The sequence below is a fragment of the Microcaecilia unicolor genome, chromosome 2 (assembly GCF_901765095.1).
Source record: "Microcaecilia unicolor chromosome 2, aMicUni1.1, whole genome shotgun sequence".
NCBI lineage: Eukaryota > Metazoa > Chordata > Amphibia > Gymnophiona > Siphonopidae > Microcaecilia > Microcaecilia unicolor.
The window spans coordinates 61213005-61238888 of NC_044032.1; the positions used below are offsets into that span (position 1 = coordinate 61213005).

Sequence of the window (25884 nt, forward strand, 5' to 3'; positions counted from 1 at the left end):
GCCATGTCTCTGTGATTGCAACAACATCTAAGTCTGCCTCCAACATCAGGGCTTGAAGGTCATGAACTTTATTGCTTAGACTGCGAGCATTTGTGTTCATCGCTTTCCATCTACATTTCAGTGGAATTTTTATCTTCTGTTTAGTTTCTTGTTTAGTCTCACTTCCTGCTGTGTTGGTAAGAAGTGATTTGCTAAGATTGTTGTTTTCATTGCTTTCTTTTCTACTGTCTCATCTTGTCTTTAGCTTTAGCTGGGGGTGACCACTTGGTGAACTGCCTCCATATGCCACCCCCGCCTTCTAGTTTAAATGCCTAGAAACATATTGTCTGAATTTCTCCCCAAGGAATTTTTTCCTGCCACAGTGAGATGCAGCCCATCGTTACAATATAGTCTTTTGTTTTTCCATGTATTGCCCCATCCTCCTATGTACCTAAATTCTTCTTGGTGACACCAGGCTTTGAGCCAGCTATTGTAATTTTCAGTACTTTGCAATCTTTTCTCTCCCTTTCCATAGGTAGGTAGTACTTCAGAGAAAGCTATTGTTTGTATCAAAGGTTTTAACCCCTCTTCCAGCTCCTGAAAAGCTCTCTGCGCGGCAAGTGGGGCAGTGGCGTAGCCAAGGGTGGGCTTGGGTGGGCCCAGCCCCACCCACTTTGGGCTCAGGCCCACCCAGTAGCAGCACACCTATGATGTGGCTGACAGAGATCCCCAAGCCCCACCAGCCGAAAATTCCCAACAACTGTACCTCCTGCATACCTTGTAAATAGCAGATCTTTGTCTGCAGCAAGCAGCAACTGATACATACTGCTCGCACTGGCCCCACAGCCTTCCCTCTGACGTATTCCCACCTATGCGGAAACAGGAAGTTGCATCAGAGGGAAAGCTGTGGGGTCAACATGAGCGGTGTGTATTAGTTGCTGCTTGCTGCCGGTGAAAATCTGCTATTTATGCGAGGGAGGGGGGATGTTTGAGAGACCATATGGCATGCAAGCGAGAGAGGGAGAGACCAAATCACTTGTGGGACAAGGCGGAGTTCTTCTGCCCACCCATCTTGGGCCCAGGCCCACCCAAAGTTGGGTGTCTGGCTACGCCCCTGAAGTGGGGTATTACTGGACAAGTCCTTTTTCTCTGTCCTTTTTCTCTTGAAATAAGAGAGAAATGAAGGGTTCGCTCAGCTGGAAAATCAGCAGAAATTAAAGATATTGTGTTTTTAATTTTTCAAAATTGCCAGCTGTAGCTCTTCTTATTGCTTTCAAAAGATATCTTCCTGAAATTTTTAAAATACCAGAACAATTGTACCCATCAGTGTCTAGAATATATTACTTGCTACCTTATATGAAGTAAACTTCTGAATAATTAATAGCAGAGGGGTCCAAGGTACCTTTTGATAATTTGAATTTAACTCAGATGATAGAAGATGAAACTTTGGATTTCCAGGCAGCCACCTTGATTGTGGATTTTGTTCTGCAACCAGATCAAGATTGGATTTTGAAGAAGTTTTTTCACCATAGGCAAGAACTATTTCTGAATCATAAAGTTAGATTATTTCCAGATATCTCTAGAGAAATTCACCATAGGCATTAATCTTTTTTGAACCTTCATCCACATGCTTTGCAGTTAGGGGGGTAGATTATTTTCTTTGAACCTTCTCATCTTGTGATCTTCTTGGATTCTAAGCAGCTCACCCCCCCCCCCCCCCCCCCCCATTGTTGGCACCAATAACATCTACCCCATAATGTATATATTGAATTCTTGCTATTTTTTCTAGTTAAGATTATTTCATTGAATTGTGCCTTGCTTTATTTTTCTCCCTTTTTTCCTGAATTGTATAACACAAGGATTAAAATAGATTTCTTAGTTATATTAATTTCCTTCTTATTTTATGTAGTCCTCACCATGTGATATTGTTTCTTTTCTGGTCAAGAGTTTTCTTGTAAATCTTTTTACTTGCTTAAAAAAATAAAATAAAATAAATTAAGAATAGAATTCATAAGAGTTAGGCTACAAACTATACCCATTACACATTAACCCCCCATATGTAGTAAGCCACACTAGGAGCTGCCATGTGGCAATGTTAACACAGGCCATTCAGAATGAATGGGATGTGTTGGCATTAGCACACAGCAGCCACTAGTGCAGCTTAGTAAACAGGGGGAGGGGGGGGGGGGGGGTAAATTGATTCCATATTTAACATGTAGTTTTTTCCAAAAACTTTCTGAATCGTCTAACCTATTTTTTCATTTCTATATGAAGTTTGCCTATTGTCACTCAGGAATAATCATTTAATTCTGAGGAGAGAACCTTAAACCTACTGTCTGCAATCTAGCATTTTAAGAAGTTCTAACGGAGAAGAGAGGCTGCATCGCATGACTAGTTTTAATACAAGGCTCCAAAGGGCCCTTTTTCAACGGTGTGTAAGGGTCTATGCCAGGGGCATAGCCAGACAGCAGAGTTTGGGTGGGCCTAGGCAAGAAGTGGGTGGGCACCAAATGTTCTCTCCCCCACCCCCACACCAAAAAAATATCTCAGCCAGTGGGAAAATGCTTCTCTCCAGTCTCCACCTTGGTAGTCTGCAGCAGGCATGCGGTGAAAACTGAGCATGCGAAGGTGCCAGTATTGTGGAGAGCAGCATTTTCATTACCATGTGCTACTGTTGGATGGGCCTGAGCCCTAAGTGGGTGGGCCCCGGCCCACCCAGGCCCACCTGTGGCTACGCCACTGTCTATGCGCATGCAGCGTACATCAAATCGGAATAACCACCTGGCTAGCATGTGCGCCTGGTGGTAATTCCGAGTTTGGCATGCACCAAAAACCTACGGTAGAAAATTATTTTCTATCGCGGGGGCATTCCCGGTGGTAATCGGCAGTTGGCACGTACTGGTTACCAGGCAGGTAACATGTGAGCCCTTACCGCTGAGTCAATGGATGGAATTAAGGACTCAGGCCATAAATAGACGCGTGCTGGTTTTAATTTTGCCGCACATCCATTTCCTGGCCAAAAAAACCCCTTTTCGCCAGATGCGGTGGAGAAATGGTCCAACACGCGTCCAAAATATGCACCCACATTACCGCAGGCCAGTTTTTGGTGTGACTTTGTAAAAGGGCCCCCAAATCTGGTATAAGCAAGAAACCTTTTAAAATGTGAGTGGTTGGTCAATAGATGGAAAAACATGAGGCTATACTGTAATGATGGTCTACATCTTTCTGTGGCAGGAAGAAGGATCCTATGTGAAAGAATTCAAGCAATATGTGAATATTCATTTAAACTAGAGGAAGAGGGTAGCAGAGGGAAGAAAGGTACAGGATGTCACTCCTGGCAAAAGCATTACAGTATAAAAAAAGTAAAACGGGATATCTTAACTCTCTCATCAACAAAAAAGGGAAGAGGGGACCAGAATAAAAACTATTTAAAAGTCCAAGCAAGTCATCCAGAAAGTGCTCAAAGGTTATGAGCACAAAAGCTCTAGGCAACAATATTCCTCACCTGGAAGCTCTGATAGTGGAAATGGACATTGTGGCTATTATAAGATCATAGTTCAATGAGTCTAATGAATGGGATATCTGCATACCTGGCTATAATCTAATTGGGTGGAATAGGGAAAGCAGAAAATGAGCATAAGTGGCTGTCTATATAAAAAGCAGTATTAAAGTGTCTGAAATGCATGGGATGTGGGGAAAATAGGAGGTACTCTGGATCATCTTTGTTCAAGTAAATGGTGGCAGAACCTACTAGGGGAGCCTCAATACTGGATCTAGTATTCATGAATGGAGAACGTGTGTCTAATTTCTGGGTGCATGCCCACCTGAGTGGCAGTGATAATAAGATGTGTTGCAGTATTTTACTGTTAACTAGGTTATTAGTAACTAGGTCTCATTTATTTCAAAAAATGGGATCTATGCTAAAATAGCATGCAGTAGTAGTATAGTAGCATGTCTTAAGGGCAGACCATATGGATAACTACCCCTCTAAAGGTTGTATTTCACAAATCCTTAAAGATGGGTGAAGTTCCATTGGATTAGAGAAGGGCTGATGTGCCTCTTTATAAAAGCAGTAGGTAACAGAGAAGAAGTGAAGAATTACAGGAAAGCCTTACCTTGATAGTGGAAAAATTATGGAGACAATGCTAAAGGAAAGGATAGTGAAATTTCTAGAATCAAATGGGTTAAAAGATCTGAGACAATCTGATTATACCAAAGGAAGATCGTGCCAAGCAAATCTGATTGATTTTGCTGACTAGGAGGGGCATAATCGAAAGGGACACCCAAGTTTTGCTGAGGACATCCTCGCAAAACATCCCGATGGAGGGGCGGGGAAACCTGTATTATCGAAACAAGATGGGCGTCCATCTTTCATTTTGATAATATGGTTGGGGATACCCAAATCTTGAAATTTAGGTCGTCCTTAGAGATGGTCATCTCTAGACTTGGACGTTTCTGATTTTTGGCGATAATGGAAACCAAGGACGCCCATCTCAGAAACAACCAAATGCAAACCCTTTGGTCATGGGAGGACCCAGCATTCCTAGTGCACTGGTCCCCCTGACATGCCAGGACACCAGCCGGGCACTGTAGGGGACACTGCAGTGGACTTCATAAATTGCTCCCAGGTACATAGCTCCCTTACCTTGTGTGCTGAGCCCCCCAACCCCTCCCCAAAACCCACTACCCACAACTGTACAAAACTACCATAGCCCTTACAGGTGAATGGGGGCACGTAGATGTGAGTACAGTGGGTTTCTGGTGGGTGTTGGAGGGCTCACATTTACCACCACAAGTGTAACAGATAGGGGGGATGGGCTTGGGTCCGCCTGCCTGAAGTGCACTGCACCTACTAAAACTGCTCAAGGGATCTGTTGTGATGGACCTGAGTATGACATTTGAGGCTGGCACAAAATATTTTTAAAGATGTTTTTTGAGGATGGGAGGGGGTTAGTGACCACTGGGGGAGTAAGGGGAGGTTATCCCCAATTCTCTCCGGTGGTCATCTGGTCAGTTGGGGCACCTTTATGTGCCTTGGTCATAAGAAAAACAGGACCAAGTAAAGTTGTCCAAGTGCTCGTCAGGGACACCCTTTTTTTCCATTATGGGTCGAGGACATCCATGTGTTAGGCATGCCCAAGTCCCGCCTTCGTTATGCCTCCAAGACGCCCCCGTGAACTTTGGTCATCCCTGTGACAGAAAGCAGTTGGGGACGTCCAAAATCGGCTTTCGATTATACCGATTTGGGCGACCCTGTGAGAAGGATGACCATCTTCTGATTTGTGTCGAAAGATGGGCGTCCTTCTCTTTCGAAAATGAGCCTGTAGGTGACCAGAGAACTAGATCCAGGCTATTGACAGGATGTGGTCTACTTATATTTTAGGAAAGCCTTTGACACAGTTTCTCATAGGAGGCTTATAAGTAAACTGAGTGCCCTGGGAATGGCTCCCAAGATGATGATCAGGATCAGAAATTGGATAACTGACAGATACAGAGTGATTGTACATGGAGTTCACCTAGAAAAGGGAAAAGGTGTGTGGTGATGTGCCTTAGAGATCGGTCCTGTGACCAGTTCTGTTCAATATCTTTGTGAGCAATATTGCTGAAGGGTAGGAGGAAAATTTGCCCTTTCACAAATGACACAAAGATTTGTAACCAAGTAGACATTCCAGAGGGAGCAGACAACATGAGAAATGATCAACAAAAATTAGAACCATAGGCGAAGAGGATCCAAGATAGCTACAGTTGCATGTTGGTGAATGCCATGAACTTCTTACCTCTTGGAAACATCTTCCTTTTTTGAAATGGGGAAGTAAAAGGGTGCCCAGTCAGCTAAGATTTCTAAGCCTGCTGGCCTGATTGACACTTTTGTTGTTCAGAGGAGTGCTGAATTTTCTGGAAGAGAAGAGTTCACTTGGAGTGACAGCCATGGGATGGAGCGTGTTTTGCCCCCCTAGGTCCAAAACACCTAAGTCCAGATAGTAGGCTGCCCACTCTATGACCTAGAGTGGCAAGTTCTATGACTCAAGGGTTGCAGCCTCTGGTGCTTGAGAAAGCGGAAGAGGCTGTTCAGCTGAAGTTTGAGCAGTAGTGAGGATTCGCTGTTGCAGAGTCTGCTGTAGTAGAGCAGTCTAAAGCAGAGAGTTTGAATTCCCCCTGAGCCACTTCTGGTGAAGATTTAGCTTTGGAAGTAGGGGCAAATGATGTAGCCTATAACTTTCCATTTTCTCTCCTTAATTAACTGACAAATATGAATTTAGATGCTCTATGACACTCAGTCTCTGATTTGACTAAAACTCTGTTGCCAGTGGTTAAGGATATAGCACTGAGGGTCAGAGTTTTAGAAGAAAGTTCTGCCATACAGGAACTAAAGATGATACAAGTTGAATCTCTGATCTCAAAAGTAGAAAGTTATGAACAATTAGTTGGACAGATTCAATTTACTTAAATGTCTCTGCAATAAGGTCTAAATTGGAAGTGATGGAAAGCATAATTAGAACTGTGAACTTAGGGTTCTTAAATTTTCCATGGGATATAGAAATGACACCAAGCACAATGTTTAAGAAATACTGTTCTGAAGTTTACAAATATAATTCAAAACAAATATTGCTATTATTTGGGTTTATTATCTGCCTTTGAAGAAGCACCAGCCTGGACCTGAATGTGGTACAATTACTGTGGATTCATTGGAAGGCAGTGCAGGTTTTTTTTTTTTTTTGCAACATTGGTGGTGACTTTGACAACTAATACTGACAGAGACTGGTTATTTCACCAATATTTTTACCATAGAAGAAAATATTTTTAGGAGTGAAAATTTCCTAATGTATTGAAATTCAAAAAAGGAGATGGCAATTTTTTGGCTGCTTCATCCTGTGGTAGTTCAGCTGGGAGCTACTTTTTTTTCTCAAATTTCCTTGCAAGTGTATTATTCAGTTCCAGTCTAGTAAATACATTTTTGGGAACCTATTCATTTGACTGTGTTTTTGGCTTTTAGAAGAATCTTGGAAGTACTTATCTCTTAAGGTGTATAGAAGTGGTCTTAGTGATATGCATAAGGATATAAGCATTGCTGAATTGGTCAAACTGAAGGTCCATCAAGCCCAGTATCTTGTTTCCAACAGTAGCTAATCCAGGTCACAAGTACCTGGCAAGATCCCAAAGGACAGAAAACAGTAGCAAGATTAGTACTTTCATTGTGTGCATCATAATCCTTGAATTTTTGGAAAGCATAAACAAGTGATTCATGTCTACCCGTTCCACTCCACTCATTATTTTATAGACCTCTATCTTATCTCCTCTGAGCCACCTCTTCTCCAAGCTGAAGAGCCCTAGCCTCTTTAGCCTTTCATCATAGGGAAGTCATCCATCCACTTGATCATGTTCATTGCCAATCTCTGTACCTTTTCTAATTCTGCTATATCTTTTTTGAAATGTGGCTTTCAGCTGGCTGCTTTAACCATTCTTGCACATGGATTGTCTGTGTGGCTATTTTATAATATGGATATTCCTCTGCTGTCACACAGACATCTATGTCCCTCATTTTGCCCCGTGCATAATTTGGATGTTTCAGTTTGTACAATGGACGTTCATGCTGGATGCTTCCAGCACATGGATGACCATTTCACATATATTTTACAACAGGCTGTATCTTTTTCTAAAATACAGGTAAGATGGACATCCTGACATACTGTTTGAAATGTCCATATTCTGAGCTGGACAGCCTTTCTAAAATGTCCCTCTACATTACTGTGTTTAATTTAGAAATTATTTTACAGGCTTTGCATACTGAAGAAGTGTTGAGTGACACAGGTACTACTTTTTTCTAGTATGTGTAACTGTATTGACATATTCATTTCTAATGCATAAGTTGCATTATACTCTCTTGACATTGCTATCAAATGCTCGTGGCATTATAATGAGTTAGTATTATGTACATTGTGGGTTGTGATTTAATAAATAGAGTTCCAAAAAGTGTTAGAACAGTGTCTGTAACATTTCTAAATGATTTGAAGCTTTCAAGGTACTTCAACCACTCGTTTATTTGCATTTCTTGGGGCCAAAGGACAAAAATGTCCAGAAACATGAATATAGCTGTTTCTGAGCTGGGTCAAAACCAATGTGCTCACATCCTGACTGAAATATATCTTTTAGCTGTTCAGTTCCTTACATTTTAAAAGTTTTATTTTATATAGGGTGTCTAGGTTGGAAATGTAAAGAGTAACTTTATAACAGAGAACCTGGTATAAGAGGACAAGTAGGCATCTACTTAGACACTATTATATAAATATATGTGGGCACCTAATATAGGAACATAGTAGATGATGGCAGATAAAACCTGCCCAACAGTCATACTCATTATTATCAATTCATGATTAAACTAACAATGAGTGTAGTATAAACACTTGATCCTGACTTTCTTTGCCATTTCTGGGACATAGAGCACAGAAGTCTGCCCAGCACTATCCTTACATTCCCAAATACTGGAGTTGCAATCTAAGCCCACTCCAGCTTATCCCAATCTGTCTTGTCATATATGGGTCACAGACCATAGAAGCCCACCCAGCACTGTCCTCATGTTCCAACTACTGGAGTTGACATCAAAGCTCTGTCCAGCCTATCCTAGAATTGTCTTGCCGTATACGCGACACAGACCATAGAGGTCTGCATGGCACTAGCCTTAGCTTTTACTGCTGGAGTCACCTTCCAAGCATCTCTCGACACATCAACACACATACAGTCATTTAAGTTTTGTATTTTACACCGTCCATTTTCTGATTAGGGATCCTCTGTGTTCATCCCATGCCTTTTTGAGTTCTGTCACCATTTTTGCCTCCACTATCTCCCTCAGGAGGGCATTCCAAACATCGATTACCCTCTCTGTGAAAAAGAATTTCCTGACATTATTTCTACGTCTACCAGTGTAAGTGGCAAAAATTGCACCTAACTTTCAGCCATGGACAGTTACACCTGCTCTTGAGCAGGTGTAAATGTGATTATTCACAAATGCGTGCATATTAGTGTATCTTATAATCTATGGGTGTACTTGCAAACTATGCCCACGCTCCACCCAAACTCCATCCCTGTACATACCTACTAGCAAAGTATGTCCCAACATGTCATAGTATGTGCTTTTACACTGGGTGGTATTTTATAAGACATATGACCAAATACACATGAAAATGGCTTTTTGAAATTACTCAGGGAAAGTCCAAGTTGAGATTTTCACAATTTCAGGGCTATTTTTCAAAAGACCTGCTAAATGTGGAGTCTTTTGTAAAATACATACAGGCCCACAGGAAATGCGCGTGTATTTTCCTACATGTGCAATGGGAGCAAGTATTTTGTGAAAGTATATGTTCACAAAAAGAACAGAATCACTCAACACTTTGTACATGTAAGCGCTGATTTTCACCACTTGCATGTGTAAGTATCAGAACTGAAAATCCTAACAACCAAATAAAGGAGTCAATCTCCTAAAGACAATTTTTTTTTTTTTTAGATTTTAAAGGTCATTTAAAATGCCAGAGCGCTAAGCCCAATTGCCCTTTAAATCACTTCTCTAAAGCCCTGGCAGAAACAAGCATTTTGCATGGAGGAAGTGCAAAAGCAAACAAGGAAATGTAAAAATATATCTCTATTCCTGTACAAGATACATGTACAATTTTTGGACCACCCAAAGAACACCCAGAACACACTCCCTCTCAATCTGTGCAGCCTGTGGCAATTGCACAGATGAACAGCAACATGTGTATGCCATCTGTATTAATGTTGCTGTTTTCATCTGTAATTGCCACACCAAGCTTCCAAAACGACCTCCTGAACAAAATGCATTATGCTACAGTATGGAAGGGCTGGGTTTAGGAATGGCGCTGAGTTCAGTAATGTTATAAAGGTGATACTATACCAGGGTTTCTCCAAACAGTCCTGGAAGCATGTCTAAAGAGTCTGGTTTTCATTATATCCACAAGGTGATGAATGAGATATATTTGCATACACTAGATACCTTATCTATCTCATGCATATTCATTATGAGTATTCTGAAAACCAGACTGGTTAGGTGTGTCTCCAGTAGTGGGTTAGGAAAACTGTCAGGTGAAGTTTTTTTTAATCCTTTTTTCATATTTCCTGCTTCTTGCAGAGGAACAATTCTACAACATTGGAGAGAAAAAAACTCAGGGGGTCTTTTACAAAAATGTGCTAGCATTTTTAGTGCACTCTAAAAATTAGCATGCGCTAACCATATAGAGGGGCATAATCGAACGGCGCCGGCCATCTACATGGGCGGCCATCTATATGGCCGGCGCCACAAACAGTGGTCCTGAACCGTATTATCGGAAAAGATGGCTGGCCATCTTTCATTTCGATGATAATATGGTTGAGGCCAGCCAAATTTCAGAGATGGCTGGGTTTGAGATGGCCGGCATCGGTTTTCGCCGATAATGGAAACTGAGGCCGGCCATCTCAAACCCGGCCAAATCCAAGGCATTTGGTCATGGGAGGGGCCACATTTGTATTGCACTGGTCCCCCTGACATGCCAGGACACCAACCGGGCACCCTAGGGGGCACTGCAGTGGACTTCAAAAATTGCTCCCAGGTACATAACTCCCTTACCTTGGTTGCTGAGCCCCCCAAATCCCCCCCCAAAACCCACTCCCCACAACTGTACACCACTACCATAGCCCTTAGGGCTGAAGGAGGCACCTACATGTGGATACCAAGGGCGTAGCCAGACCTCGCCAGGAGGGGGGGCCAGAGCCCGAGGTGGGGGGGCACTGTTTAGCCACCCCCCTCGAGCCGCCGCCGCCATCACATCGGACCCCCCCCGCCGGCCTGCCCATGATCCCCTTCAACCCCCCTCCCACCACCAACTCTCCCCCGCCGTCGCTGCCTCCCCGTCGCCGCAAATGATACCTTTTTTGAAGAGAGACTTCCTTCCGTGCTCGAGTAGCGCCTTTCTTCAACGAAGTTCGGGCGATCAGCTGTTTCAACGCCGGCAACGTCGCCGGCGTTGAAACAGCTGATCGCCCGAACTTCGTTGAAGAAAGGCGCTACTCGAGCGCGGAAGGAAGTCTCTCTTCAAAAAAGGTATCATTTGCGGCGACGGGGCGGGCAGCGATGGCGGGGGAGAGTTGGTGGCGGGAGGGGGGTTGAAGGGGATCGTGGGGCAGGGGGCCAGGGCCAAATCTATGGGGGCCCGGGCCCCCTCAGGCCCCACGTAGCTACACCACTGGTGGATACAGTGGGTTTGGGGGGGGGGGGTTGGAGGGCTCAACACTTAACACCACAAGTGTAACAGGTAGGGAGGGATGGACCTGGGTCTGCCTGGCTGAAGTGCACTGCACCCACTAAAACTGCTCCAGGGACCTGCATACTACTGTCATGGAGCTGGGCATGACATTTTGAGGCTGGCAAAAAAATGTTTTTAATGTTTTTTTTAGGGTGGGAGGGGGTTGGTGACCACTGGGGGAGTACAGGGAGGTCATTCCCGATTCCCTCCGGTGGTCATCTGGTCAGTTTGGACACTTTTGTGAAGCTTGGTCCTGAAAATAAATGGACCAAGTAAAGTCGGCCAAATGCTCGTCAGGGCCAGCTTTCTTTTTTCCATTATTGGCTGAGGGCGGCCATGTGTTAACAACGCCCCCGTCCTGCCTTTGGTATGCCTCTGACACGCCCCCTTGAAGTTTGGCCGGCTCCGCGACGGACTGCAGTTGAGGCTGGCCAAAATCGGCTTTCGATTATGCCAATTTCGCCGGACTTGAGAGATGGCCGTCCGTCTCCCGATTTGTGTCGGAAGATGGCCGGCCTTCTCTTTCGAAAATAAGCAGGATAGATGCCCATAATATTCCTATGGGCATTTACAGGGTTAGCAAGCACTAATTTTTTAGGGCCTCTTTAACCAAGCTGTGGCAAAAGGTGGCCTGTGCTGGCATCTGTGCATGTTTTTGATGTGAGCCGAGGCCCCCTTTTACTGCAGCGGGTAAAAGATAGGTATTTCTTTTCTTCAGAAAATGGCCATGCAGCAAGTGAAACACTTGTCACATGTCCATTTCCAGGGAAGGGAGCCCTTACTGTCACCCACTGAGGAGGTGGCAAGGGCTCCCACGCTAACCCAGCGGTAAACAAGCAGAATGCGGCACTTCCCGATTAAAACCAGGTACACACTGGATATGACGGTGTGCTGGGGGTGGAAACTGCTGCTGGGCTGCTGCGGTAGCCTGGCGGTACTTCCTTTCTAGCGAGCAGTAAGCCTGTGTTGGGCTTGCCACTGCTTTGTAAAAGGGTCCCAAAGAATTTGCTAATTGTTAGTGCACACTAAAAATGCTAGCGCACCTTTGTAAAAGGGACCCTCAGTAAAGTTTAACATGTAAAATCATGTGAACCTGGTATCTGAGAGTATCATAGGAAATACATTTATAAAAGTGGCATGACTTGTACCTCAGTGTGGCTAAAAATCCTGTCTAGAAGTACTGAAAGCTCCCTTGTTCTGTGTCCTGGCAAAGACAGGTCAGGGTGAGGAACAACTAAAGAATCATCTACTCAGGAGGACTAAGACTTGTTTGCCACAGAAATAGAAGCCAAATAAATTGGTGCTTTGCTAGACATATTAATTTAAAACATCAATGAAAACAAAACAATTCATATAACATATGCAGAAGCTAAGCCATTCACAATACTTTAAAAGACATTGTTGTTCTAGAACAACAGATAAGGTATGAAAATGTGCAAATCAGGCTTACTGAATGTGCTGCTCTTGAGGCCCTTGCATATAATGGTAATGGCATTGCTTTGCAGCTTTTTTTTATATTAACCCTGGGGATGTAGATAAAGGTCAACAGTAGCATTACTACAAGTTGGGTACCAAGCAAAAATGTTCTTTCCACCATTGGTCTCATTGCTAACCAATACAAAACATTAAAATATGATTTTTTGAGATTCATTTAGTGCTAAACCCTCTAAGAAAATACTGTGCTTCAAAATTCATACTTGGTAGCAAATCTACAGATAAATTTCTGTCAAACATTTTTAAATATCTTTACAGGTTTTTCTTCAGAGTGAACAATGATAGTGAGAGAGAAATACTCCTGCCCAGCCATTTCTTTCTAAGAACCTCGCCAACAGTGATGCAGGCCATAAAAATACTTATACTGTCATAGGCCAAAAACGATATATTCAACTTTGAGAACTGCTGGGCACTTTTAACAATCATTTGGCACTTTAAGGTTTTTGTTTTTATGCACAGGGGGATAATGCCAACTTGGTTAGTCCTTCACCATGCATTTTATAGAGCAGTTTAAATTCTGCGGGGAGCTGATGAGATTCCTGCCACTTGGTAGTGAACTTTGTTCCTTTTTTGTCATAATAGTGATAGGGAAGGTCTTTCCCTGTGTTGGGATCCCATCCGAATGGCCAAAATCCATACAAGTGTATCTCTTCACATATCGCAGAAGCAATGGTGTACATGAGAATACCTGTGCTGAGTCGTTTGGGAGAGAGATGTTTCTTTTTCCAGTACCTGAAAAATAAAATCAGACATACCAATGTTGATGCAGGCAAAGGACATTGCTACTAAACACTAGAATGGAGGAGTGGCCTAGTGGTTAGAGTGGTGGACTTTGGTCCTGGGGAACTGGGTTTGATTCCCACTGCAGGCACAGGCAGCTCCTTGTGACTCTGGGCAAGTCATTTAACCCTCCATTGCCCCAGGTACAAATAAGTACCTGTATATAATATGCAAGCCGCATTGAACCTGCTATGAGTGGGAAAGTGCGGGGTACAAATGTAACAAAAAAAATGTTGCTATTCCATTAGCAACATTCCATATAGAAGCCTGCCCAGCTATGCAGGCTTCTGTTTCTGTGAGTCTGATGTCCTGCACATACGTGCAGGACGTCAGACTCACAGAAACAGAAGCCTGCGCATTGCTGATCTGCACTTCTACATGGAATGTTGCTACTATTGGAGATTCTACACAGAATGTTGCTAGTGGAGGAGTGGCCTAGTGGTTAGAGTGGTGGACTTTGGTCCTGGGGAACTGGGTTTGTTTCCTACTGCAGGCACAGGCAGCTTCTTGTGACTGTGGGCAAGTCACTTAACCCTCCATTGCCCCAGATACAAATAAGTACCTGTATATAATATGTAAGCCACATTGAGCCTGCCATGAGTGGGAAAGTGCGGGGTACAAATGTAATTAAAATAAACACTACACAAAAAATGGCAAAAATTCCCCACAAATAATATTGCAAAAACTGCAACCCCCAAAGTGGAAAACAATCCACTAAAAAATATCTTAATCACAATGAATAATAACAAGCCGCTTGGCAGGAGGAAAAGACCTCAGAAATCTATGGCCCAACATAACTACTTTTAGCGACAAGTCAATCACAGGTCAGAAAAACCTCCTTGTCACCAGCTCTACAAATTTTAATCTTGCTGGATAATCTAAAATCTTCATTTGAAATCATTGAAACAGTTTAGTATATTGATTGTTCAAAAAATAATTGTTTTTGCTGCTTTCACTTGAAGTTTACTTAACTCATGAATGGAGTGTTGAAGTGTTTAAAAAGTTTTAAAATCCCCCCGCCCACACACAATTTTTTGATCAATCAATATACTAAACTGTAAGAGCCCTTACCATCAGCCATTGATCTCACGGTAAGGGCTCATGTGCTACCTGTGCGGTAACCATGCAGTGTGGACCAATGTGGCTGCTCTGCCGAATACCATCAGGAACACCCCCCAAACTTGGATTTACCACCGGGCGCTCATGATACCCCAGCAGTAGTGCTGATTTGGCACGCAATACCTGCATGTTAGCTCTCCCATAGCTTTGTAAAAGTGCCCCTTACTGCCTTTGTATAATACATGTAAGGACATATCAAGGCATTTTCTTTTCTTGGCAAAAATGCAATAAAGGCACACACCTGTTAACATGTTGCATTATGTTGCCAGGCCATGCCAACTGCACTTTTAACTGCCCTCGATGTTCAACAAAAAAGTCAACCAATGTCCTGGTAACAGTAGCTGAAGTGTGGAAAAAGAAAGCTGGGATCCAAAGAATGGATCCATCGAGCTTTTTCAAACTTAGAAAGAAGTTGTTGCGATCTTGGATGGTCAGTAGGTTATTGTAATACTTTTCCAGGATGCTTGGATTGAAGGTGGTGAGGTTGGTTTTCCTTCCAACATCCTTCTGGAAAGCCTCAGTGGGAGCAAAGTTGCAACGAAAAACAAAATCAGATTTATCTATTTCTTGTCCACACTGGCTCCCCATGAGGATCCCACTGTTTCCAACCACTGAACAAATGTTATAGTGTTTGTGCAAGATTGGTGATACATCTGGAAGCAGGGATCGAAAGTTATTGCTAATAGAAAAAACATATTTATGACTGGAATAATCATAGTGCATCAGTTGCCCTATTCGAACACTGGTCTTCGTCAAAGAAAAGTTTTTTATAACATCAACATTCTGAAGAAGTTCTTGTCTGCAGAAAAATAAAACAGAAATCTTTCATTAAGATTAATTATCTAACTAGAAAAACATTTCATCATTTATTTTCATTTATGCTCATGCATGCTGTAGTTTCTTTTAACCAGTAGATTCTGATACAGTGTTTTCTACCCAAAGTACCATCAGCCACAAAATAGTCAGTACTGTCTGATGTGCACGTCCAGACCAATACATAGCATCTGTTCTCAGCATTTTGTAGCAACAGGAGACACCACCAGCAGCACTCAACTGTGTGAGATCTCCTTCGTGAGCACATGTGCAATTATGCATGCCTTTGTTTCCTAGCTAAAGCATGAACCTCACAGTGTGGGAATAAGTGGACAGTATGCAATGTACAAGGCCAGCTGGGTCTGGTTTTTTATTTTTGGTATTTAGTTCACACCTAGCAGGGTCCCCAACACTTGGTTTGAATATTATGTATCGATAGCTGATTGCTGAAGATGTTTATATTATATTAAAGGTTTTTTGCTACATGACCACGAGTATGGTGTGAAATAACATTGGGATTCCGTTAATTAAGTAGGATGAGCTTCCATCATATGAAGATTTTTGTTATTTTTTATTTTTGTCATATATTTTGGGTTTTTGAAGATGTTTTGACTGTTGAGACATATTTAATTTTGATTTGGATCATTTTCCTATACAGGATTCTTTAAGTTTTGTTCTTTTTTTATACCTCTTCAATTTTTGATAGCTCCTATTTAGGAGGCGGCAAGTGCTCCCATGTTAACTCAGCATTAGCCAGTTAGTAAACATGCTAACTGGATAATGCTTCCCTGCCCATTCTTTACCTATGACATCCTCCCTCTAAAACAATATTTTAATAAATAGTTAATGCACGCCACATGCTAACAGACAAAATATGCTTTTAGTGGTAGCCTGTTTTTCATCTGCTAAGCACATGTCAGGACTTAACACCCTTTAGTAAAAGGTCCTCTAAGTTAAGACAGCTATTTTTCTGTTCTAGTTTATCCAGATAGCTATCTTGGTACCAGCACTGATTATCGGTGATACTGGATACCTAAAGGCTCCATTTTGACTCTGTTCCTGGGCTGCACCAGCATTATCCAGATAGAGCTGGAGAGGTCTATAAAGATTTTCAGTGAAAATCAATGGATGGCACTGGTGAGTGTCACTTATCCAAGTAAGAGCTACTCCTACCCAAATAAGTGTCACTGAATATCAACCCCCACATTTCTTAAGGTAGGTGTACCATGAACTTGAAAGGGTTGGACAACATTGTTATCAATTTTTTAAAATATATAATATGATATTCACAATGCTTGAAAATCTTAAAATTCTATCATGTTTGCCTTAGTATTGAATTATGTGAACCTAGGAAATATCAGATGTATAGCATGCTTAAAGACAGCAATTTTCAAAATAATCAACTGTTAAATACAATGCAGTTGAACTTAAGTATCTAGTATCTACTTTATCAAATCTGTTTTAAATAACATGCAGAACTGAAGTTCTTAGACTAAACATACATCTAGTTCCTTATTATTAAAGCTGGATTTTACTGGAGGATTTAAGAAAATACTCTTTCACAGAAAGTGTGGTGGATGCGTGGAATGGCCTCCTAGTGGAACTCACGGAGACAAGAATTCTGTTAGAATTTAAGAAAGTGTGGGACAGGCACATGGGATCTCTTAGGAAAAGGAGGAGTTAGGTGTTACTGAGGATGGGCAGACTGGCTGGGCCATTTGGCCCTTATCTGCCATCATTGTTTCTATGTTTCTATTAATAAATTATGAAATATGAGCATTTAGGGTACTCTAAAGCTGTATAATTGTTCCCCTCAGATTGGTGTGAAAAGGGATAGAATCTCCAGCAGTATCTGTATTCAAAGATAAGAACAACATTAAATACTTCTATCAAAGATGATGATAAAGTCTACAACATTTCTACTTTGGTAAGAGCACATTTTCTATTTTTAATAGCTCACCTTTGCTGTGAGAAAACTGTTCTGTTACATATCCATTTGTCAGGCTTATCCTGTAGTCCGTGTGTGACGGAATTTGTAACTGGTACAAAAGATGGATCTAAAAACTTTAGTGCAAATTGTGACCTGAAAATCAGCATATAGAAAAATAAATATATGTTCATTTTACAGTGTTTATTCTTTATCCTACAGTAAAGGAGAGAATGCAAAAGTACTGAGAAAAAAATATGTTTCCACCTTACAAAACTGATTGATGTTGAATTCAAACATTTTTCCCATAATAGATAAAAATGTGATTTATAGAGGAAATTCCCTAATATCCCATACAATTTCACACAATAAATGTAAACATAATTTGAAATTGATGGTAGTGAGTAGAGTCTAGTAAATCAGCACCTTGGACAGAGTTCTCTAGAAGGCTAGCAGAGCAGTACTTTCTTCACCAGGAAACAGCTACCAGCTGAGACTAGCGTCAGCCATCTTCCCTTCTCTGATGACAGGTAAATATACATCATTTCCCCACTGCATCTCTCACCTGCCCAAACAGTCTTAGGAGCCCAATGCCTTCTTTTGTTTATCACCAACACAGACATACATTTTATTTTAAGGAGTGGAGTTAGAAATGGAAGGCACTAATTTACAGGGAGCAATAATTAATTAGATTGTAAGCTCTGTCGAGGAGGGACTGTCTCTTCATGTTCAAGTGTACAGCGCTGAGTACGTCTAGTAGCGCTATAGAAATTATAAGTAGTAGTAGTAATATCTCCACATTGGTTAGTTTTGCACATACCATTACATTTCTAAGCTATGATATGTGGAGTATGATTGCAGACTCTCAAATTTATTTCTAATACATGTCATAGTACTTGCATTGTACCAAATGGAGCTTACTTCTGGAGTTCATAAGATGTAACACAGATAGGCAACCTATCAAGATGTGCTTGAAAATTCCTCTTAATCAAGCCTGTGCCTCCCAACACAATGGGTAATATCTCTATATTACTCTTCCAATCTGAAATTTGCATCAGTTGCTTTTTGCAGCTTTTCCTGTGGCAATATTCCTCTTTCCTCCAGTTTTTGGTGAACTATCTTGGTATACCTTCTTTATTATAATATATGGTTTGTAGCGTAACTGTAGCAGTACATTATCTCCTCTTTATCTGCTGGAGTCCACTTAAATGTAGTTAATCCTCTTAAACTTCCCATTATGTTCTGTGGTTTCTCTCCTGCTGTAGTGGGTCCATGAACAAATCCACCATTAACTTTATCTTCAGCAGGAGTGTTATCTTCATCTGCAGCATCTGCATTATTACTACCCCCAAATCTAGCCCTAGTGCATAAGCTATGGGTGAGCAACTTTTTATCCTAGGTGACATGCAGTCAGTATGCATTCTGTCTATTCTTTCCAAACATACCTTGATTGCAGTGTCCCCTCACAGAGATTTAGCATAGTTATTGTACAATGGAGTTATCATGTGAAGATATTCAGCCAGATTTGAGGAGAAAACTGTATTCTCTCCCCCTTAGAGATACACAGTATCCAACTACATTTTATGTTTTGCTCCCTTTTGACCCTATGTTGTATTTCGTAGCCTAGTGGTTAGTGCAGTGGACTTTGATCCTGGGGAACTGAGTTTGTTTCCCACTGCAGCTCCTTGTGATTCTGGGCAAGTCACCTAACCCTCCATTGCCCCTGGTACAAAATAAGTACCTGAATATATGTAAACCACATTGAATGTAGTTGCAAAAACCTCAGAAAGGCGGTATATCAAGTCCCAGTTCCCTTTCCCTTTATGGTTAATTCTGTGCATTTTCATTATACAGTAAAATACAACACACCTTACCTACTGAAATGTGCATTTCAATTCTACGTACTAGTAAGCACAATTAAACACTGAAGACCTAGAATTCATTATCACTGCACTTCCCATCCATCATAAAAAAATCCATCACAATTAAACACTGAAGACCCAGAATTCATTATCACTGCACTTCCAATCCATTTGCAATTTGGATAAAGTATATGTCCCACTGAAACAACCAGGTTTAATTTCAAGGTACAATCGTGAACAATTAAGTAGGAAGTATTGTCATCGATGCTTGGTGGCTCAAGGAGTCATTGCATTATCATGGTGCTTTAGGGGCCCTTTTACTAAGCAGCATAGTTGCCTATCAGGCTTATTTTTGAAAGAGAAGGGCGCCCATCTTTCAAAACAATTTGGGAGATGGGTGTCCTCCTAGGGTCACTCAAATCGGCATAATCTAAAGCCAATTTTGGACATCCTCAACTGCTTTCCATCACGGGGACGACCAAAGTTCACGGGGCGTGTCGGAAGCATAGCAAAGGCGGGACTGGGGCGTGCCTAACACATGGGCGTCCTCGACCGATAATGGAAAAAAGAAGGGCATCCCTGACGAGCACTTGGCCGACTTTACTTGCTCCATTTTTTCTTACGGCCAAGCCTCAAAAAGTTGCCCGAACTGACCAGATGACTACTGGAGCGAATCTGGGATGACCTCCCGTTACTCCCCTAGTGGTCACCAACCCCCTCCCACCCTAAAAAAAACTTTTTAAATATTTTTTTGCCAGCCTCAAATGCCATATCCAGCTCCATCACAGCAGTATGCAGGTCCCTGGAGCAGTTTTAGTGGGTGCAGTGCACTTCAGGCAGGCGGACCCAGGCCCATCCCCCCTACCTGTTACACTTGTGATGGTAAATGTGAGCCCTTCAAAACCCACCAGAAACCCACTGTACCCACATGTAGGTGCCCCCCCTTCACCCCTTACGGCTATGGTAGTGGTGTACAGTTGTGGGGAGTGGGTTTTGGGGGTTTGGAGGGCTCAGCACACAAGGTAAGGGAGCTATGCACCTGGGAGCAGTTTGTGAAGTCCACTGCAGTGCCCCCTAGGGTGCCCGGTTGGTGTCCTGGCATGTGAGGGGGACCAGTGCACAACGAATGCTGGCTCCTCCCATGACCAAATGGCTTGGATTTGGTCGTTTCTGAGATGGGCGTCCTCGGCTTCCATTATCGCCGAAAATCAGGGATGACCATTTCTAAGGATGACCTAAATTTCCAGATTTGGGCGTCCCTGACCATATTATCGAAACGAAAGATGGTCGCCCATCTTGTTTCGATAATATGGGTTTCCCCGCCCCTTTTCCGGGACATCCTGCGAGGACGTCCTCAGGAAAACCTGGGTGCCCCTTTCGATTATGCCCCTCCACTTGTGTTCTACATATGTCAATTTTGAACAACCTAAGCAGTAATTTCATTTTTTACGCACATCCACTAAGCACACCTGAAACTTTCCGCCAGTGGCGCTAACCGGGTGGTAATCAGCATTATATGCATGTAGACCATTAGTGACCAGTTAACATATGAGACCTTACCGCTAGGTCAATGGGTGGTGGTAAGGTCTCAGGCCCAAAATGGATGCGCACCAATTTTTATTTTGTCGCATGTCCAGTTTCAGCCAAAAAAGGCCTTTTTTGCAAGTGCACTGAAATATGGACCTGCGCATATCCAGTATATGTGTCTACACCAGCGCAGGACATTTTTCAGCACACCTTAGTAAAAGGGTCCCTTAGTGCCTAGCTTAAACTTTACAGTACTTAACAACCATATTTCTATATATCTGAATATAAAAGTTAAGGAGGCTGATTTGAGAAGCCACACACTAAAATATTTTTAGCATTTAGAGGCAGCAAATGTTTCAACATACACACCAAAAGGACTTAGGGGGGTCTTTTACTAAGGTGCGAAAGCGTTTTTAGCTCACAGTAGAAATCAGCATGCACTAAACACTGAGATACCCATAGGAATATCTTGAGATTTAGTTCTTTCAAAAAAAATTATTAATAAATTTGATATTTTTAAATGACAGTGTAGTTTCAGGCGATGGAGAGTAGATGATTGAGGACCTTGAGGTTGGAAGGCTTGGAATGAGATGTGCCATAAAAGGCCCCACAACCTATTTTAGGTCTGTGTGATTACATAATACTCTGATACTCTCCAAGCCTGGGTCATTGATATGGTTTATGGAGTGAGGTGAATGTGCATTTTTCCGTTACCCATATTAATAATCTAGATTTGCCTGGTCAATGGCAGGTGTAAGTGGGCACGCCTACACGCACCAGTCAATGTGTGCATCTTATTGTATTCTATAAGATGCGCACATTGATGCCTGACACAACTATGTCCTCCCATGCTCCTCCCCTGTGTATTCCCCAGAATGGTGCTTAGGGCAAGTGCGTACAAAAATGGCACTTATTCTGCAAAATACATGTGTAAATACAGGAGCACCTTATATAGAAGTGTCCTGATGGCTACCCCCAAACTCTTTATGATGGTGATATGCAGAGTGCATGATCACTAAAAGGTCCATGTTAAAGGGAGCGTGATCCTTTTATTAAGCACATGTTCTGCATATCACAGTCTGCCACAGTAACTAATTCAAGGCACAAAATCAGTTATTACTATGGAGTAAAACTAAAAGCCTCTTCAGGGCCACATACCTACCTCCCCCAAACCTGATCTATGAATAAAGTTCTCCAGGAGGTCTCCAACTCCACTTTAACATCAACTCATAAACCCTTTCAGGGGCACCTTCTATCCCCCCCCCCCCCCCCCCCCCCAATGAACACTCTTTTGAAGATACTAATCTAATCAAGGAGTAAAGTGTCTCTCAATCCAGTCCTGGAGTATTCTCAGGACAGCCTGGTTTTCTGTATATTTATAATGAATATGTTTGAGAGGTATGTATTGCAGAACACAGTAGGAAAAATGATTTTTAGACTTAGTAGGCATGATAGAGTTACTCCTATATTGACACAGATGCACTGGTTACCAGTTTGGACAGAAATAGGGGCCCTTTTAGTAAGCCGTGCTAAAAAGTGGCCTGCGCTATTTTTAGCATGTGGGTTTCCATCACGCTGAAACCACTTTTAGGGGTATGTTTACTAAGGTGCATTAGCATTTTTAATGCGCCTGTAAATTTAAGGCATGTTAGACACTAACATGCCTATACATTTCTATGGGCGTGTTAGCATTTAACACGCGTACACCATTTACGCATGTTAAAAACTCTAACGCGCCAATAGTGCCACTTAGCAGACCGAGAAGTGAAGGAACACATCAGCACGTACATAAACAGATAAGTGCTGATGACAATTGTTTGAGCACCAAAAGTATGGTAGCTAAAGTCGTAACGGTTATTTAATACCATCTATTTTGATCTGCATGGGAGTAGACAGAAGCTTCACAGAGAAACTCACTAGTCCTGCCGATGCAAAAAGACATTTGCATGATATAAATATTGAAAAAGACATTTAAAAAGCAGAAAAAAACTGAAAATAGCGGTAGGAGGGGGTCAGTCGATGATTAGACACGTCACGGAACAGGGGCCAACCTACATTGGTGATTAAAAGTACCCCGGTGACTGTATGAGACTTTCCTTTCATATGCGATCAGCATAGAGTACTACTACTACTACTACTATTTAGCATTTCTATAGCGCTACAGGCATACGCAGCGCTGCACAAGTAGAGCTTTGGACTAGGAAAACAGCAGACACTCCTATGCTCACCTCTACTAGTTGTGTATTGTATGTTTAAAATGTTGCAGTAGAGTATTGCCACAGTTTATTGACAGTGGCTTAGTAAACACAGGCATTAGCATGGCTGTAAAATGGCCACATGCTAATTTCCCAATTATAGCCTGGCCATTAGCACAGGAGCCCTTAATGCCACCTATTTTGTAGGCGGTAGGGTCACCCACACTAATCCTATACTAATCGGTCTGCGCGTGTCAATGCCCATGTGCTAGTGCTTACTACAGCTTAGTAAAAGGACCCCATAATGTTTAAAGTGGCCTGCTTAATTTTTAAAAATTTACAGGGCCAGGCCCCTGAATATTTGATTCATTCTACAGCTACTCCTGATGTTCATAAAACATTGTGATTAAATGCTCTTTGTTTATATAGGTCCCTGTATACTAAGGTGCGCTAGCAATTTTAGTGCATGCTAATGCTAGAGACACCCATATATTCTTATGGGTGTCTCTAGCATTAGCGCACACTAGTTTCTAGCATGCGTTAAAAACACTAGTGTGCCTATAGCGGGGCTTAGTAAACAGAGCCCATAGTTCTTCTTCTGTAAGAGGTGTCCATTTTGCTTTTGGGCTACAAACATTTGAAATAATCTTCCATTACAATCTTTTGATTTTTTTCTTTTTATAAACAGGTAAAATTGTTCTTATTTTATAAATTTTTAGGGCAAAAATAGAGTTGCACTATATTTGCAAAATATTTTGGCAATTATCTTACTTTTAACATATTTGTAGTGTTTTTACTTAGTTGCACTAAAATGTGGCCTGCGCTATGACTAGCAGGTGGGTTTCCCATACACTGAGGCCACTTTTAACACAGCTGTAAAAAGGCTGCATTTTCAATTTCCTCAATTAATGGCCAAGCGCTAATTTCTCAATTAGCACCTGACCATTATCATTGGAGCTCTTACCAATACCTATTTTCTAAGTGGTAACTATACGCTAGTCAACATATGGTGATATAGCTGCACTAACCGATTAGTGCTGGGCACACCTATTCTCTGCCCCTAAACACACCCCCCAACGCTAAAAAATAAAAAGCATTTTTTAGCACATGGGAAGTGTGTGCAGATCTGAAAACTAACACAGGATGCCTGAGCGTGCCCCTCGGTAGTGGATTTTAACCTGCGGTAACCACGAGTTAGTGCTTTCTGAAGCTCAGTAAAAGGGCCCCTGCATTTGTTACTTCCCAGTAAATTCTCTAATTCTATGTTGGAATCCACTTTGGATCAGTTCAGGGAGAGAGCAGAGTATAAATGCACAAGATTAAGACCAACTACATGCATATCCTCTAGCCATTGGGGATATCCAGAAAACCAGGCTGGCTAGAGAGTACTCCAAAACTGGCCTAGAGAAATGCTGTTCTGAGGTAAACATCTGACCAGTGAGTCCACTGCTTCAGAGACATTACCCCTCACCACAACTTGATACATCCTACTTTGGGGTTGAATATTTTTATTTATTTATTTGGATTTTGCTCACACCTTTCAGGTGAGTTACATTCAGGTATACTGGGTATTTCTCTGTCCCTGGAGAGCTCACAATCTAATTTTGTACCTGAGGCAATAGAGGGTTAAGTGACTTGCCCAAGATCACAAGTAGAAGCAGTGGGATTTGGACTGGCCACCTCTGGATATCAAGACCAGTGGTCTAACCACTAGACCACTCCTCCACTCCATTTGTTACTTGTTATTTGTTCAAGGAGTACAGTCTATGACTGTAATATAATATAATTAATATAATGAAACAATAATAGGTAACATCATTCAGAGGTGGGATCTCCCCATCCTCTGAGCTGTTGTCCTTCTGGAATGTGAGGATGAGGGTCTTGGACTGACCCTGAAAGGGCTCTGAACGTTTGCTGGGAATATAAACTATGAACTACTATCTGAATAGACCTGGTCACTAATTCAATGGTTCCAAAACCTATCCTGGGTACTCCCCAGCCAATCAGGTTTTCTGGATATCCACAATGAACATTCATGAGAGAGAGATTTGCATGACTAGCTAGGTGTGTCCAGAGGACTAGGCTGAGAACCCCTACTGTAATGTATACTGATAAACAAAAGCACTTACTGAACCTGTATTTTTTTTTTGTTACATTTGTACCCTGTGTTTTCCCACTCATAGCAGGTTTGTTGTGGCTTACATATTATATACAGGTGCTTATTTGTACCTGGGACAATTGAGGGTTAGGTGACTTGCCCAGAGTCACAAGGAGCTGCCTGTGGTGGGAATTGAGCCCAGTTCCCCAGAACCAAGGGCCACCACACTGGGCCACCACACTAACCACTGGGCCACTCCTCCACCTCCCTCTCCTCCCCCCCAGACTGGCAAAGATGTTATCCTGTTTTAGGAAAACATAAGGGCTCATTTCAAAGCACTTAAACTTACAAATTTCCATAGGTTACTACAGGGCTCATTTTCAAAAGAGAAAAACATCCAAAAAGTGTCATAAAATACCATTTGGATGGATTTCTTATCAAAACGTCCAAACTGGTATTTTAGAAACCTGTTTTGCAGATACCTATCTATGCATTTCATGTGCAGTGCACCCAAATCACAAGGGGGCATGTTGGTGGTGTTTCAAAAGCAGGATTAGGGTGGACTTAGGGTGTGCCTAACCCTTAGATGTTTACAGCCATAATGGAGCAACAGCAAAATGTCTAGGGTGAAAACCAACTTTTTGGTCTAGACCTGTTTTTCTAATGAATAAGACACAAAAAGGTACCCTAAATGACTAGATGACAACTGGCGGGATTCAGGGATGAACCCCCCCCCCCCTTATTCCCCCAGTGGTCACTGATCCACTCCCATCCCCCCAAAATGTGAATAAAATTAGAACTC

General features: G+C 42.1%; 1 protein-coding gene across 1 annotated transcript in view; it reads right to left on the reverse strand.

The window, feature by feature from the left end:
• Positions 1 to 12708: 12708 nt before the first annotated feature.
• Positions 12709 to 25884, reverse strand: part of ST8SIA3 (ST8 alpha-N-acetyl-neuraminide alpha-2,8-sialyltransferase 3) — a 40530-nt gene continuing 27354 nt past the window's right edge. The window contains exons 3-5 of the mRNA XM_030192079.1: positions 17434 to 17556; positions 14902 to 15459; positions 12709 to 13493 (exon numbers count right to left, since the gene is read on the reverse strand). Of these exons, the coding sequence (XP_030047939.1) occupies positions 13211 to 13493; positions 14902 to 15459; positions 17434 to 17556 (964 nt within the window). The 3' untranslated portion in view covers positions 12709 to 13210. The remainder of the gene's footprint in view (positions 13494 to 14901; positions 15460 to 17433; positions 17557 to 25884) is intronic.